General features: G+C 45.4%; 1 protein-coding gene across 1 annotated transcript in view; it reads right to left on the reverse strand.

Annotated features, from left to right (window-relative positions):
• ETF1 (eukaryotic translation termination factor 1) overlaps positions 1 to 17795 on the reverse strand; it is a 37807-nt gene extending 20012 nt beyond the window's left edge. Inside the window, exons 1-2 of the mRNA XM_015406929.1 lie at positions 17615 to 17795; positions 17211 to 17341 (exon numbers count right to left, since the gene is read on the reverse strand). Of these exons, the coding sequence (XP_015262415.1) occupies positions 17211 to 17296 (86 nt within the window). The 5' untranslated portion in view covers positions 17297 to 17341; positions 17615 to 17795. The remainder of the gene's footprint in view (positions 1 to 17210; positions 17342 to 17614) is intronic.
• Between the last annotated feature and the right edge of the window lie 427 nt (positions 17796 to 18222).

The following is an 18222-nucleotide window of genomic DNA, read 5'->3' on the forward strand; positions in this document are numbered from 1 at the left end:
ATATAAACTTTATAAAGGACACAAACACAAAGGGTTTTTTAAACTTAAAATAAAAACATGCTTAAAACATTAGCGCTCTCGCAATATTTTGTTTATTTTACAGTGTCTGATAACTGACACCTCTTGCTCTGAATTATTGCATCAAAATGTCTGTGCGGTTGCAATCCTGAGTATGCTGTTTAGGTGTGTATCTGTAAGCTGCAAACGTACGATGATTCAGCAGCAGCAGAACCGGAAGAAGCAGAAGACAGCCAGTTCCATTGTGGACCTGATAGAAGCCCTCTGGGGGCCTCATCTGGCCCCTGGGCCGCACATTTGACACCCCTGCACTAAGGTATCCCTTACAGGGGAACACAAACAAGCAAAAGGAAGGGTGTCTGTTTTACTCCCAAATACTGATTGTAGATGATCCACTAGAGCACTGGAGTCAACCATAACAAATGCTGCTGAAAGATCAAACAGTATCAATCGTGAGGGACTGCCCTTACCCAGGTGTAGCCAGACATCATCAGCCAAGATCAATAGTGCTGTTTTAGTCCTCAACCCAGACTGAAATGGCTCACGGGCAGTTTCACCCAGAAACACCTGCAGTTCCTCGTTCACAACCCGCCCAACCACCTTGCCCAGGCTGATAAGAAGAAGGCCATGGGCAATCATCCAAAGATCCCATTCCTCCTTACATGCCGATAGATTCAGGCAGGTTACATGCAGTTAGCCTGTGGTAACAAATGTTCCTAAGCCACTGATAACTGGGAAGAGCACTGAAGACCTTCAAAACATAGCAGCAGCACTGGGGAAGCATATACCAAGTCCTTGACACTTTTGAGGCCCAGAGAGGGAGCAGATGCAACTACAACAGCACCATACGTAGCACTTCAGACCTGGCCAAGAGTGACAGCATTCTTGCTACCCTCCAGGCTTTGCACAACAAGAACACCTGGGAGAAGTAGTTGTGAAGTTGCCTGGCCATTACCAGAGGGATGTGCCGGCTGAACGGAAAGGTGACAAATGTAAAAATGCACACGGCTTTAACTATTTGCAAAGCTGATCAATTCCACAACCATCATCCCATTATTGTAGAAGAGTGCTCTCCCTGTTAACATTTCTCATGACTATAGCAACTGGTGACCTGAATACATATCTGAGAAAAGGTCTAGCAGCTGTAGAGCAGTTTGCACTCTTATAATCCGGAGAGATTAGTATCTGATGGAGCTGTGCCAGACATACTATGCAGTATCAATACGCAAGACATGCTACCTGTGCCTGTTTATTCATCTAAAACATCCCTACCTGTACAACCAAACCAACATAAGAACATACTGCATAGTGTGGAAAAGTATTTTGCAGTACAGTAATGCGCACAACATCAAGTGGGAAGAAGAAGAAGAGATTGGATTTATATCCCGCCCTTCACTACCCAAAGGAGTCTCAGAGCGGCTTACAAACTCCTTTCTCTTCCCCTCCCCACAACAGACACCCTGTGAGGTAGGTGGGGCTGAGAGAGCTCTTGACGGAACTATGGCTTGCCCAAGGTCATCCAGCAGCTGCAAGTGGAGGAGTGGGGAATCAAACCCGGTTCTCCCAGATTAGAGTCCGCGCATTTAACCACTACACCAAACTGGCTAAGTATCAATCAATCCCCAAAGAGAGGACTCAGTGTCTTATGGGGCTGGTAATTTGTCAGTACGTAGTTCTTCAGAAATTCCACATCCACTGTTCACCTGGAATAATCCTATATGCAATTCACATCACCATTTAGAGATAATAAAACTTTGAACCACGCTGCTAGTTAGGGACGCTTCAGACAAAAGCCAATTACGTCAGGGTGGATCTCGCACAAAATATTTGCCGACCAAAGAGATTTCCCCCCTGCGTACCTCTCTAGAAACAGCATGAGGGGGGGATTCAGCGGTCTGTGGCAAGAAGGGGGAACTGGCAAAACTCACTCCCTACTTCACACCAGAGGCAATCCTACGTCGGACCCAAGACAGTTTCGTTAACTGTTCAGTAACTGCAAATCACAGGGATGCTAGAGGCAGCTTGCTCATTTGCTTAAATGAAGTTTTTAGAAATACTCATTGTGGCACATGCTGCTGCCACCTGCTGGTTAAGTAAGCAAACAGTACAGGCAGGAGAAAATGCAATCTACAGGACTGCTTTTAGACCTGTTCTGCCTTAATCAAGATTCAGATTAACTTTCAGTGTTCTGTAGTCTCACTGCTCTAGAAACTGATCTCTGGATACCATCAAATATTCAGAAGATTCTGAATATTTAACTGGCTTTGGTAACCGGACACTATGAGCTGAAAACGAGAGCTCAGGGCATGTGGATGTGGCTTGCTAAAAAGATGCAATGAAGGTAACACTGGCAAATGGCAGAAACATCTTTGGAAACAACTGCTAACAGATTTCGCCTGGGACCAAAGCAAATCTCTATCTGTTCATGCTTTTAAGCAAAAGGTACAGAGGCCTGTGATTTACTGTAGTTTCTTTTTTGGAGGGGCTATCAGGTCGCAGGTGATGCTCCCTCTAAGCTGTGGAGTTTTGTGAGTGATTTGGCTACTGCATAAATTAGTTTGCTCTGGAGCCATCCTTCCCGAGCGAAGACAAAAATGTGTGAGCCAGAGACTAAAAAACTGTGAGCTAGCTCACACTAACTCAGCTGAGAGGGAACACTGCCTGAGGTGACTTACGGTGACCCCATACGGTTTTCAAGGAAAGAGACGTCCAGAGGTGGTTTGCCACTGCCTGCCTCTGTGTAGCAGCCTTGGTATTCCTTGGTGGTCTCCCATCCAAGTACCAACCAGGGCCAACCCTGCTTAGCTTCCAGATCTGGTGTTGAGAGATACAAAGCCAGACTTGTGGTAAAAGGATTTGCTTAGATTTATGGATCAGATTATGACCAAATTTCCTTAGAACTTTTAAAAAGTTTACAAAGTGCTTGCTTTACATTTCTGGTATAAACCAGACAAACCATACCAAGCCTACCCTAGAGGGCCACTGCATAGCTCATCATAATATGTCCACAAAGTGCTTTCAAGCAGGTCACTGGTTTTACCACTTCACACATCAGCCAAGGAGCTTCACGATGGGTATTTGGAACTATGCCCTACATTGTTAAGTCCAACACTCTTCCACTAAAGCACAGAGGCTGTATTGATCATGAAGTACAAGAGAGTTTAGGAAGAATTCTTATGCACAAGGACAGTACTGTCATTATTTTATTTATTTATTTATATTTACATTTATATCCCGCCCTCCCCGCCATTTGGCTGGCTCAGGGCGGCTAACAACATATATATAAAAATACATTAAAATTCCATTAAAACTGTCAATCAATATAAAATCATACAACATATTAAAAGATAGCGAATCTTCTGATCTCGACTGTCAATTGAACACTCTTAGTGTAAAAACTCCACCCCCTACACATGGATAACTCCAGAAGGACTTATCTTCAACTACAAAGAAAAGAAGCAAAAGATTGACTCTGTTACAAAAGCAAAGGCATTTTTGGAACAGCACCAAACAACAGTGAAGGATGGAAGAGCAGAGGACAATAGCGTAACAGAAGAAAACATTGAGCATAGATCGGGAAGCAGTGAAAATTCTTCAGGCAGTTCTCTAGAAGATTCAGACTCCAATAAGGGAATGGCAGTTCCCAAATTACTGAAAGCCAGATTAACCTGTTTTTATAACTGGAGCACAGGCACCACCCTTGTCTTCAAAGCCCTCCGTGCAGACACATTTGAAGCCACCAGGAGTATTAACACAGTCTTCATTTTCTCTCTCACACACTTTTTCAGGTGACCACACTCAATCTATAACAACTGTGTTATGGATTATTATACTCTCAATGTGCCAATTCCTCATCAAAACAGGAAGCCTGCCTTCACAGCAGATACAGCACAGTTCCCGTCCACTTGGGTTACCAGGCCACACTCAGCCATAGCTGTTGCTAAGCTGCAGAAAACAGTCACTCAGGTGTTTTGCACTCCACCCGGAGTGAAAGGTGATGTCAATCAGGTCTTGTCAGAGGATAGGTTAGTTCAGGGATGGCCAGCATCTATCTCATTGGGGGGGGGGTTAACTCTGCTGTCTGGACATCAGTCTAGGGGGAATGCAGCAGTTTTTGGTCACGTAGTCGACCCCCTCACAACTGAGAAACCACCTCCAAAAATAAAATTAGCACCCATCAACAAAGGCTTCAGACGCAGACCGTGCACATTCATGGACACCATTACTTACAAATACATATATTTACATCCTGCATCTCTCTCGAATTCTGTATGTAAAACACAATGGTTAAAACTCATCCCTCATGTAAAATAATTTTTCTTTTGAGAAAAACCTGAAGCATCTCTTACACTGTAAATTAAAATCTGGTAACGATGCCAGGAATGAGATGTGGCCCACAAGGCAGCCACCTGAGGCACAAAACATACCCGTGCTATGTTTCGTCTCTTGTGCTGAGTGTCCTCTTGGACTTGGTCCAATACATTTACTGGAGGGAGGGGGAGAGAATCCTAAATAATTTTCAGTTTTACAAAACCAACTCTTGCAATGGGAAAATAATACAGATTATATGGATTCCACGCATTTTGAAAAGACGAATTATTTTATTTATTTATTTTTCACATTTATTTTTCGCATTTATATCCCGCCCGTCCCGTAAATGGGCTCAGGGCGGGTTACAACATTTTAATAAATACAATAAAATTTAGACCACATTAAAACATATAAAATCGGTAGTCATGCTTGCTGTTGGGAGAATCCGGCCCATTGATGTAACTGAGTGTGGCCGGTTATCAGTACCTGGGGGGGGGGGGCATATGTGGATGCCTGCTGCCTCAGCCAAGGGCTTTAGGCACAGGAAACAGGTTGTGCCTCACCTCCGGCCCATTGATTGCATTGATTTATTCTATGTAGTTCTCCTGGAGTTCCAGTGAGAAAGGCAGACTATAAATAATGTAACTAAATAAAATACTTCAAATGACAGCCCAGACGAACAAGGTGCAGTTCTGCCATAGCTTTCCGTAAGACAAGGAATGTGTCTGAAGGAAGATAAACACAGGTACCTTAAAAATTAAGTGGGACTATGAATTACAGAGCGCCACCAAGACTCATCGACAGCACCAGTGCAGAAAAGGAATTCCTTGGCATTCTAGCTCCAGCTGACCTCGCTGACCTCGTCTAGCACACCTAAATTCAGACATGGTTTACTTATTTATCTATTAAAATATTTATACTCTGCCCTTTCCTTGCAGCTCGCAATTCCAAACCAAACTCTTACACAATATAGTAAAACCTTACTAAGCTCTCCCCACCAGAGAACGCCTGCAGCTCAGACCCCATCAAAAGCCCCAGCAAATAAAAACCACCTTACAGCACCTCCTGAAAACATCTAAAGACTCTTCAAAGAAGCAGCAAAGGAACTAGCGGGATCTCACCCACTCCTAAGATGCTTTTACCAAGTCAACAGAGTCGTTTCTTGTGGCACTCTGCACTTTCAGAACCAGGGTTGAGAAAAGAAAAAAGAGACAACACTAACATCACCCTCATTTTATGTTTGATACCACTGATGTGAACAGTGACCGCATTCTGTTACTGGGATTGTTCAAGTCAATATTTACATTACTAAATTACTTCTAAAGCCTGCTGGAGATCCGGACCAGGATTTAAGCTCGGCCCCAGCTCTGAGTAAGGCTGTTCTCCTCAAAAACTGACTCAAGGCCAAGGCAAACAAGGTGGCACATGCCATCTTACAAAGTGGCAGGCCACTGCTACAGAGTTCAAGGAAAAGCCTCGCTCAGCTACTCTCGATCTGGCGGGTCGGCCTGTCCCTGCACTAGGTCACAGAGACAGCGTTCAAACCAACAGTTTTGAGCCCACCCTTCAGTATGTTTCTGTGCAGCTGAAGAAATCCAGTATTTCCACAGCTTGATACCCTGGTGCACAGATTTTTCTGGACTACAACTGGTAGCATGCTTTGCTCTTCCATTCAAGCATAGTTTTTCCCCTGAACCAGTGTGCAACAACACTGGTCTAATCTTTTTCTTATGAACACCATCTGACTGACTGTACATGCACCTAAGAAAAAAACCCTAAAAACTGTACCGTCTAATTGTTCAGAACACGTGATGTATCATTCCTAGGCAACAAGATGAATTAAATGTTGTACAGATTACAACTTGTAAAGGCAACACAAGTCCAAATATCCTGCCTGTGAGGGGGCCCCATAAGGATTTACGTTGGCCTGTGATTCAACACAGCAAAATGCAAAGAAGCATATCGTTCACGTTTTTAGTTAACAGTTTTAACAAGTCTTCAGAACCCAGGGTATGCTGGACACAGGCTTGCACACCCGAATCCATCAACCAAGATGTCCCCACCATTCACACTTGGCTACCATAGGTACTGAGCAAAGACGAGCTCCTGTATTATGATGGTAACTCTGGGAAGATTTGGAGGCCTTCCTTACTCAGATCGCCTTTGTCTGTGCAATTCTGGCGAAATTGAAACCTTAGATCATCTGATGTTTCGCTGTCCCCACTGGACTCAAGTTAGAGGCACTTATATCTCTCCTATTCTTATGAGATGAATCTTCCCGCGCAACCTTGGGTGCTCTGACTCAAATGCCGTTATCTGACTCAAATGCCGATAGACTGATAACAGCTAACGTGGCACAGTTCCTGGCTAAGGTGGCTGCTCTCAAGAAGCATTGAAAATTTCAGCACTTCTGAAAATTCCGACACCGACTTTTAATCTTCGGATGATTTTAGTCAGTTGGCTCCGCCCCAAGTGTAGTTAGGTAATTTTTAATCTCTGGGCTCAGCCTGGGTTTTATGTGACTGTGATTATGTACCTTGACACATGTTATGTCTATTTTATGTACCTATTTTATCCCCCTTTTGTATCCTTTTGGTCAAGACTTCGGTCATATAGACCTGTAATAAATTGAAATTGAAATGTATTGTGGGTCATTTCTGAAGCGTAACTACCACACTAAGCACACACAGCAGTTAACGGAGAGGAAGGAATGTATGAAGACACTATACAGAGAACGGGAACAGATAACCATGGAACGTCGGTGGGAAGGGCCACCAAGTTGCCGCTGATTTATAGTGACCCAGTAGGGTTTTCAGGCAAGAAGACATCCAAGAGGTGATTCGCCATTGCTTGGACTTCCTTGGTGGTCTCCCATGCAAGTACTAACCAGGGCCGACCCTGCTTAGCTTGGAGACCTGATAAGATTGGGCTAGCCAGGGCCATCCAGGTCAGGGCCATAGAAAGTTAACACATGACAAAGGGGCATCCAAAGAGGGGCGAGCACAACTCCCCAATGAAGACAGAGACATGAAGTCACTGGCCAAAAGCCCTTGGGAAACACTGACGCTGGCACACACGTAGAAAAACTGTTGTCACAAATGGAATGGTGCGTGGAGACTTGCATTTCCAATTAAAAACAAGCCCACACAGAGACATACACAGACCCTGTCTCCGAAACAGCTCTTACACCAAATGCCCTCGAAGATGTGCCCAAGTTTCCCACCATCACACAATCTGTGTGTTGTGTAACAGTAATTCCAAAACTCAGAAATTCTGTTTGCTAGCTTACTGGTCCATGAAAGCGAGCAGCACGAACTGCTTGTAAGAAAACGTGTTAAGGAACTAGTGAGTGCAATCTCAAAAAAAAGGGGGGGGGGAATGGCTGCTAGCTTTACGCCACATACCGATACACATGACACCAGCACCGACTGGAAGGAACAAATCACTAAGTAATGCAGCTTCTTTTTGAAAAAGCAAGGAAGATATGACTCAGATCTCAAAAAGGAGAAAATAACTGTCTGAAAGGGGTGATTTCATGGGGAAGAACAGTGCCCCCCAAGTGTGACAGGAAATGCTTAGACCTACAGGTCAACAGTACATCTTCCCACCCCTTGCAGATATGACGCTTCTCTGAACACCGATTTCATCGTTCCCGTTCTCCACCTAGGGACAGGAGCTGTGTCCCTACCGGGGTATCCCATCTTCCACTGGTCTCACACCAGGGACAATTTCACACCAGCTTTGGTTGAACCTGTATAAACCACTCCTAAGAGCCAACTCCTGGCCAAGAGGTTAACTCACCTGTCATCCTATCCACCTGACTCAATCAAGGCTCCAGGCCCACTTCCTCCTGTGGCCCTTTATCTACCTCCTCCTGCCCAGACCCAGGCCCTAGTCTGGAGGAAACTCTCCAACAGCAGCTTTGACACCAGAGGCAACCACTGCTAGTGTTCCTTCCAGCCTGCCCTTGGGACCCAGACCTGCCCCTTTCCCTTCCCTCAGCTGCTGCCTCTTTCTGGGCTACCCACAGACCCCCCACTTTGCCCCTGCATTTACGGTGCTGTGAGATGTGACACTGATGTTTACTTACACCAGGGGTGGCCAAACTGTGGCTCGGGAGCCACATGTGGCTCTTTCACACATATTGTGCGGCTCCTGGCAGGGTGGCTGGGGATGCGAAGGGGAGGCAGGCCTCCCCGATTGGTCTTCCCTTCTTCAGCCAGTGTTCCCCTCCCTGGGTAGGTTTGAGGTATGTGTGTGTGTGGGGGGGGGGGAGCAGAGAAAGAAAGCAACTTTAAATGTGTTCTCAAAGGCACCCCCAAGCTTACAAATAAATATCATTATCAGTATCTGTTTTTACCCCTTTTGTTTTTTATTTCTGGCAGTCTCATTTAACGTTAATAGAAAGCAAATCTACATATTTCTCAATAAAAACGTGTGTGTCACATCTGTTCATGTCTTGCGGCTCTCAAGGCTCTGACGTTTATTCTGCGTGGCTCTTGTGTTAAGTAGGTTTGGCCACCCGATTTACACTGACACATGCCCACTGTGCTCTCCTCCACTAAATGCTATAAACACACCAAGAGATAGCACGGAGTGGGGGAAAGGACAGGACAGCGGCTACACATTGCAATCAGGCTTCCGGTCCAGTCATGGTTCTGGGTCACTACTGCCCCGCCTACTTTCTGAGCATGCCCTTCCCGGCTACTCACTGTCCCTATTCCTGCTTATGAGGACTGATTTCCTAAACCTGCTCTGCTAGCAGCAGTAATTTCCCTGAGCAAGGAACCCTCCCCTCATGCAGACAGCTCTTCTGCCAGCAGAATATCTTGCCCTTCGGTCCAGAAGGCCTGTGCTTCATAAGCTTGCAAAACAGTACGGCTGTCCTTCTGTACCTGAACTCTTGAGTTTTTCAAGTCGGCTAATCGCAATTCCCAAAAACGACATCTCGATAAAACAATGCCATCGTGCCTCACAGCAGAGTGCAGCAGGCCGCGTGCCAGAAATCGGGTTGAAATTCAGAACCCATCATATGACATGGTTAGCTCCCAAGTCAGAAATATTTAAACTGATTATTGTTGGTGCTTCCTCTCTAAACTGGGTAAGATCTACACCAGTATTCTCAAAAAGATCAGTTTATTGAAGAAGGAAAATGACATGGTGGGTCAAAAGTGACCACTTCCATTAGATCCAAGAAGCAAGGAGTTAGGCCTTGTTTTGGCTTTAGGTCCTATAATAATATTATGGATGATTGTATAGACTCCAGTTCACTGTAATTTATTTATTTATTTATTAATTATCAAATTTGTACCCTGCCCTCCCAGCAAAGCAGGCTCAGGGTGGCTTCCAACATGACATATATACAGCTTCAAACACAATCATTAAAAACACTACAAATCAACAAGCATAAAGGTCCTGGTGGCAATTAAAAAATTGAAATACTGCAGCATATATGTGATATAAGTTTTAATACACGACTGTTTATGCTTAAACGGTGGATGGCCCAGTGCTAAGTGGCAGAGGATTTACTTTATATATATATATACGGTCCAAAGTTCAACACCTGGCATAGTATGAAAAGAAGCCCAAGACGGTGGAGAGCTGCTGCCAGTCAGGAGAGAGAATGCTGGACTACACGGACCACACAATATTTAAGTGATTACAGTCTCCAATTTAGTAATTAGTCTCCAAATGGCTATCATTGGGGAGGGAGGCCGTTTGTTGCAGTACATTTTGAACAACAACAAAACCGGTTTTAGGCATACTGATTTAAAGACCTACGTGGCGCAGGTGAAGAACTGTGCCTTGCTCCCTTTGGGTTTCATTAATGCATTTTAAAAGACTAGATGGATACATTAGGGTATGTATGCAAATGAATCTATTGGGGACTTCCTAGTCATGGACATCTGTGTCAGGAGCAGATCTGCTTATATTTAGGACAGAGCACTAAAACGCATATTAATCATATGCTGTATCAACTTCACTCCCACAAACAGCAAAAGTAGTTAACTAGAATGTCTGATCAGAAAAGATTCAAAGCACATTTGATGAGATTTAATGGGGGTGTGAGCAGGGTTCCCACTAAGCTGAGTTAGTGTGAGCTAGCTCAGTTTTTTAGCCTCTGGCTCACACATTTTTGTCTTTGCTCAGGAAGGATTGGCTCCAGAGCAAACTAATTTATGCAGCAGCCAAATCGCTCGCTCATAACTTTAATGCCAGTAGCTCACAAAGTAGAATTTTTGCTCACAAGACTCCTCAGCTTAGAGGGAACATTGGGTGTGAGTGCTTGTGAGAGACTTCTATACTGTGACTGAACACTCTGTGGGGTAGTCAATGGGGAAAAATGAAGTTTGGATCTGCCCAATTTGAACAGTATCGCACACATGCATGTTACTACTTTTATAAGGACACATTTTTAGAAAATTGAGACTTCTCTGTGACAAGTAGTGGACATTTTTCCATTAGCACTTGTTCAGAATGCAAACAGATTGGTAATTTTCCTCACTGTTTAAAAATGTAACCTTATATGGGAGAGGGAAGAAAAAAACAGTGGGTTTTGAAAAGTTTTAAAGAGGCGAGTTGGAAGTGTCACTGACAACAGAACAACTCAAAAGGAACGTGTGAATAAGTTACTGTGAACAGTGATAAAGATTATTTAACTGCAGGTATAAGAACCAGAGGCTATCTGATTAGAGAAGCATAATGGAAGGGGAGGGGTAAGGATCTATTACATAGTTTTTAAAAATATGTGTAAGTGGAGAGGGGGGCCAGGTTGATCTTGTTATTAACAGATTAAAATTCCACATAAGAGCTACAGGACTGGAAGGATCAAAATGGAACAAAGGTCACTTATTCAAACCCCTGGCATGTAATACAGGAGTAAGAAACTCCTCTATGGATTACTCTGGACTTCCTTGAGGCAAACAGCATCTAGTTCACTGGTTCTGAATCATCCACAAAAGATTTTGTGTTCAGACTCTTAATTATGGCTCAGGGAAGCTGTACAAGATGCACTGCTTATAAGGCTGGGTCCAATTTTGAATGTTAAACTGCAGAGAGTTTCAGGTGTCCCCTTGGAAAAATGCCTCTGGATTTTAAGTCTAGATGAAGTCTCAAAACACCTCAGGAAAACTGAGCATTTTCAAGAAGGTTGGGGGGAACTTCTACAAGAGAGCCGGAGAAGATCACATGCCCTCCATGGCAGAATGGAATCATTCAGGTTATGTGCGCGGACTCCAATCTGGGAAAACCGAGTTTGATTCCCCACTCCTCCACTTGCACCTGCTGGATGACCTTGGGCAAAGTCATAGTTCTGGCACAGCTGTTCTTGAAAAAGAGCAGTTTCTGTCAGAGCTCTCTCAGCCCCACCTACCTCACAGGGTGTCTGTTGTGGGGAGGGGAAGGGAAAGGAGTTAGTAAGCCGCTCTGAGACTCCTTTAGGTACTGAAGGGCGGGGTATAAATCCAATCTCTTCTTCTTCTTACTCTTGTGTAGCACAACAATGTTAGGAGGCAAGACCCAGAAGCATTTGCCAGTGCAGCAAGGTTAGTCATTGCTTGGCTTATGAAATGCTGTGCCTTAAAAGAATGGGCCCTCAGATTTCTGGTTTCCTAGAACCATTACACAGTCATATATACACACACACACACAAAGCAAAGAGACCAACTGCTGGCAAACAACCCAGCCCAAGGAGCGTTGGCTTCAGTCAGGGTGCACCCTCTGCAGCTCCCATTTTAAACTGAAAGGCAAAATCTATGGCAATATAGCTTTCTAGCCACATTCATGGTAAGTTGGCTCCAAAATGGTTAACTTTGGACACAAGAGAAGTTAGGAAGTAGCCAGATTCAAACTGCTGGGCAACCACAAAGCTGTCCCCCACCCCCCCCCCTTGTTTCTGGATGGGAAAGTTGCCCAAGTCAGCAAATAGAGCCCTAAAGCTAACAACAAATATAGGCAGGTAAGCTGTTGGCACTCAGGTCTGCCTCCTTCACCAGATCCAGGTTTTGAGTGTATTTTGCAAAAACTCCAAGAAATGGTAAACAAAGAAGCTATAAAAGTTGCAATAAAAAATAGGGCAAGATTCCACCTAGACTTAGGGGGCCTTTATACTAACAGTCCACTAAGCCAAGTATGAAGCCTTCCTCCAACTTGTGATTTTGTCATTGGAGGAGGAAGAAGAAGAAGAGATTGGATTTATACCCCGCCCTTCACTTGGAGTCTCAGAGCGGTTTACAAACTCCTTTCCCTTCCCCTCCCCATAACAGACACCCTGTGAGGTGGGTGGGGCTGAGAGAACTCTGACAGAAACTGCTCTTTTTCAAGGACAGCTGTGCCAGAGCTTGTGACTGACCCAAGGTCACATCAGCAGGCGCAAGTGGAGGAGTGGGGACTCAAACCCAGTTCTCCCAGATTAGAGTCCACACACTTAACCACTACACCAAACTGGTGGTAAGATACCACCCAGAAATAAACGTCAATACCACAAGGAAGAAGAAGAAATCCATGCTGCTAAAGGAAGCAGTCAGAAAGTGTATAACCCCCTATAACTACCTGAACGCTGTGCTGTATGAGCAGAACTATACATAGTAACTTTTCTGTCTCTGCCTGCAGTGCTTTATGACCCTGAGGTTGCATCTCCATAGGTCAGTGTATACCCAGATAACCATGGGGATCAAAGGAGGGGTTGCAGCGATAAGGGGGAATCAGTGAAAATTGTCCTGTCCAATGAGTAGCAGGACCTACCAGAAGCAGAAAGGAAACTTAGAAACCAGGTCAAAATAATTAACAGATCATACAAATTTGAATACTTCACTAAATTCTAAAACAAAATTCTTTCCTGGTATCTCATCACACTAAAAGACACACTGCAATACCTGTAGATAAACTGAGCTTAAAGCAGGATGTCCTGTAAACAGTTAAAAAATACTGAAAATGCACTAGCCCATCCATGTAATTTTCCATAGCTTATACTATACTCTTTACTTTTTCATTGCCCTTTGGGGCAAAGTAGATTCCCCCCCCCCCTTGAAAAAAGCAGGGAAAGATATGGAAAGGAGTTTTTTCCCCAATCTGTTTTTCTTCCTAATACTTCTTCACGAGCTTCAATTTTGTCAGAACCCACTTATTTGAAAGAAACCCACAATACCCTTGGCATTCAGGCAAGTTACGTGAAGAGAAGTATAAATACCAATACAGTATGATAATTACCTGACGCTTCACACACATGGCAACACTTAACATTGCTCTGAACTGCCTGGGGTGGAGCAGATGACTTCATGAAGCAGATTAGCCGGAATCTCTACTCACCCAGCAATGTTCTCGGTTCTCTGTTTAGTACAAACCTGTGTTTGTGACTCTTCACGGATTACTCAGCATTAAAAACTCCACAGGTAAAGAAACAGATAAATGCTTACATTTTGTACTGGGTGTGTGTGTTTGGTTATTTTTAAGATGGGCATTTAACAGTCTGTTTTCTTGGCGAAGCATCAAGCTTCCAGTCTACCCCATATTTATCTTTACCCTCACTTTCCTTACTAACATTAGTATCCACCTTCACACACACGCACAAAAATAAGCATAATGCCCTGGACAAAAGGGCTGCTGCTAATAAGGTAGCTTAAGCTTGTCAAAGGTTTGGTTGAAACAAAGAGTTCAACCATACTTTTAGAACAAAGGGGAGAGGACAGCTATAAAGTAGAGTGACCACATTTTGAAAAGCAAAAAACCGGACTTATTTCCTGACGGACTGCATCAAACAAGTGGTCACTAAGACAAATCTCATTTTAAATACCCCTACTATTTAAGCTATGATAATTGCTACTAACTAGGAATATTCCTAACCTTCCAACCCCAAAAGACATTTTCATTAATTTTTAAACACAGCAAAAGTGGGCCATAGGAAGTTAGTACTGCTACACCTAACATCATGGATGGCATTGCTCAGGGCACTTTGGAAACTCTTCTTCCTTTAAATGTTCTGCAATCATTCTGAAATCCCAGTTGTTGCAGAATACTTTACTTACTAAGAAAAAGTCATCTTAGATCATTACCTTCCTGACCTACTATTCACTCTTTTGTACTCCAAGCACCCACACAAACACTAAATCCCATTTCCAGTGATAACACCATACTTCAGAAACTTCAAGTAAAGCCAAAATGGCTTAAAACAAGCTGTATGAAAACTGTATACCAGTAACAAGACCTCTTTAGCTGCCTCCTGATGGCTATCAAAATTTACCATCCAGTAATACATGGCAACCCCTGAATTTTCATATTAACAACTAAAAACAGTGGCTGGGATCCAGACAGCTTGAATTATATATGCAGAGTTGCTTGCATGTATGAAGTAGAGGAAAATTGAGGGGATCTTGCAGTTCAAGAGATACTGCCCAGCAAAGAGGAGAGGGTCCAAGGAGTTTACCACCAAGGTCACTATCTCTGTGGAGAATTCCTGCCACTTCCCACTAACAGGGCAAAGAGTTCAACTCCCAGTGCACCTGAAATTTTTAACAATTCAGGTTTCCTATCTCCTCCACTAGAAGCAGACTACAACCAATGGAAATCCCGATTATTCTTGTGTTCAAGGATCACAAATAAAGTACTGCAGGGCAGGGAGAATTGCTTAAATATCCCCTTTTCTCAATCCCTAGAAGATGATAAATCCTATATAAAGAAAACAACCACAACTGATTTTTAAACATAACAAGTTGCTAGTGAATCATATCATTGCCTCATTTATACCACTAGGATTTAACTACAGACTTGAGAGAATTCACAGGAAACCCCTGAAGGGGTATAGAATTACCAGCTCCGTTGGCAAATATTAAGCTGACCTCTTTCAAAAACTATGAGAGTGGACATGTGCTAAACAGGATACCAAGGAAAAGTGCAACCAAGTCTACTTAGTGATGTGCAGAGATAGCTTCTAGCAAGCTTCCACAATTAGTTAATTCCAACATTGAACGACCGTTTGACCAAATACTGACTTCAGGTAGCCAACAAGGCAGCTTCCAGCAAGGTTGCACAAGAATTAGTCAATCCCAATGCTGAATGTCTGACTGACCAAACACTAACTTCAGTTAGTTAGTTCACAAGGGAGTTTCAACAAAACTGAACACCCAAATATGGATGTCTCACTGGCTTTTTGCAAAATCCAAGTACTTAAAGGCAACATTACCACAAAGTGGTCAGTCAACAGCATGTAAAGGAGGGTACTTCTCCTTAAGGTTCCACACGACCTGGCAGGTAACCAATCATTTATAATGGCCACTGACCCTGAAACACCGCCCCCCCCCTCAATTTCATGACAGGCTTTGGGGAATCTCAAAAGCAAGGATATCCAAGATTTCCAAAGATATCCAAGACCCAGATTATACTGAGAAGTCTCCTTGAATCTCTATTCTTAATATGAAAAGAAAACCAAGGTCTGTCTTGCTGTCTCTCAGTATGAAGTGGAAGATCCTTCCTGCTTAGAGGACTTGAGGAAGGATCTCTTACTGTGTGCTGGGAAAGCAGAAGGAGGTGGTCATGACAAAGGTTTGTGGCTGTCCCTAGCTACCAGGTAAACAGACGTATGTCCAGCTACTATTCTCAAAGGATGTAATAGGTCACACCTATCTTAATTAATAGGTAAATGAAAACAGTCCCAAGTATATAAACATTGTGGGAGGAAAAGTCCCACTTCTTTGGCATAAAACGGATACATCATTATAATAAAAAAGCCAGTATAGAAAGTCCAGCTATAACCTCAAGGTAGACAACTGTGGGCAAACAAGCGTTATCACATGACATAACAAAGAAAGGATAACTCAGTCACTGGCATTACAGGGCCAAGGAGACCTGCCCCACCTGTGCAACCCGCAATGAAGCTACCAACATTTGACGCCCCAAAAATGACTTTACGGGAAGGCAATGGAAAATGCCAGCTTCTTATGGAAAGATACAAAGGGGAAAATGAAGACTACACATCACAGGGATTATACGGCCCTTTCTATTTTTTGAACTCACTCTTGCTACATACACTTAAGGTTATCTCTGTCTTCACCCAATGACTGTTGGTAACCCACCACTGAGAATGAACAGAACTGGGCCCAGCTACAGGTTGTGAGTGGGTGGCCACAAGGGTAGCTCTCGGAAAACAGTCCAGGACCTAGTTTCCAACAAGGGATCCCCAAACTGAGCGAGTTGTGGCACCCTGGCCTGCAAATGACGTGTCTGCATGCGCCACAAGACAGAATGGCCCTCCATATTAGAAGTATTGAGATTAGGAAGGCAGAATATACAGAAGAGACTTCCTCCGTGACAGGGCTCATACACTCCCGGCTCCATGTGGACACACTCCGCCCCGAGCTTCACCACAATAGTGCAATCCTATGCGAAGTCATTTTCCTCTGGAGCCCACTGACTTCAGCGATGTTAGACTTGGACTCACTCTACAGAGGAATGCAGTCAAAAGTTCTGTTCTTGAGGCTCCTTCTCACTGGGGAGGGGCAGCAACGGCAACAAGCGGTGCCTCCGAACGGTTCCCACTCAAGGCTACAAGGGGCTGTGCTCACCTACCTGAACACTCCAATGTACGTTTTTTTTTAAAAAGCGTCCCCACCACTTCGGGGGCCGGGGGACAGAAGTCGGAAGGGCCTCGCCTCCGTCCCGTCCTAGGTGGGGAACTCATAGACATAAATCGCCCCCTCCCCCCTTACCAGACGGGCCCGTGCCCGGAACGGACTCGTGGAACCGCTTCCAAGGAGAGCGAGTCCTTTAAAATAATGCCTTTTTTTGTTAAGAAAACGGGGAAAGGAGCCATGGACCCGGGGGAGGGGAGGGAGTTCAGATCGCGAGGCGCCGCCCCCCCTCCCTCTCCCCCAGCCGGCCCTTCCGCTTACCCGCGCGCCGCCTCGAGGCTCTTGATGAGCTTCTTGATCTTCCAGATCTCCACGTTCCTGTCGGCAGCGCTGGGATCGTCCGCCATCTTCTCCCTCCTCCTCCTCCTCCTCCTCCACCGCCCCTCCTGCGGCTGCAGTGAGCCAGCAAGGCCGCCGCACGGGGGGGGGGAAAGGGAAAAAAGCCCGTTAGAAAGAGGGAGGGAAAAGGCCGCCCCGGCCTGGGCTCCTCTTCTCAGGCGGGGTTGCCGAGCGGCCCCTCCCCCGCCGCCATCCCTTTCCCTCCCTTTCGCCAACCGACTGGCCCCCCCGTGAGGCAGGCAGGCAGGCGGGCCACCCGGGCGGGGGGGAGAGAGGCCGGCCTGCCCCCTCCCGTCCTCCCCCTTCCCTCCTCTGCTCCTCCTCACCTCAGGCCTGGCCGCCGCCTCCCGCGCTCCGGCTCCCCTTCCCCGGACCGCGGCGCAAGGGCTCCTCGCGACGGCGCCTGTGACGTCGTTAACCGGCTTCTTCCTTCCTTCCCCCTCCGCCTCTCCTGCTCTGCCCCCTCCCTCTCGCGCGCTCCCTCGCCTCTCCTCCGCGCTGCATGTGTTGCAATCACCTCACATGGGGCTTCTGATATCACTTCCGGTAGGGGCGCTCTTTTTTTTATTATTTGGTTTAAAAAAAAAAAAAAAGACGCCCAGCCTCGACGTGCGTGAGGCGACAGGCGCCGCTTTCCGGCCACTTCTCTTTCGCTGATTGGTTAGGGGTCGCTCGGTCCCTTGGCCAACTTCCGGGAGAAGAGCGGAAATGGTGCCCGCGCGGCTCGGCGGGAGTTGTAGTTTCCGCCCGGCCAGGGTCACCCAGGGCGGATGTGGCAGGCTCTCGCGTGGTCCTGCCCGGGAGCGGCGCGAGTTGCGTCAGGTTGCGTCCGCTTTAAAAAAAAGGGACGCGCACGCCTTTTTGGGGAATGCCTGCGGGTCGCATGAGTCTAAAAGAGTATCGTAGGGCGGGGTGACGCCGGAGCAAGCAGGGA

Source organism: Gekko japonicus, unplaced genomic scaffold (assembly GCF_001447785.1).
Source record: "Gekko japonicus isolate JY-2015 unplaced genomic scaffold, Gekko_japonicus_V1.1 scaffold1350, whole genome shotgun sequence".
NCBI classification, from domain to species: Eukaryota; Metazoa; Chordata; class Lepidosauria; order Squamata; family Gekkonidae; genus Gekko; species Gekko japonicus.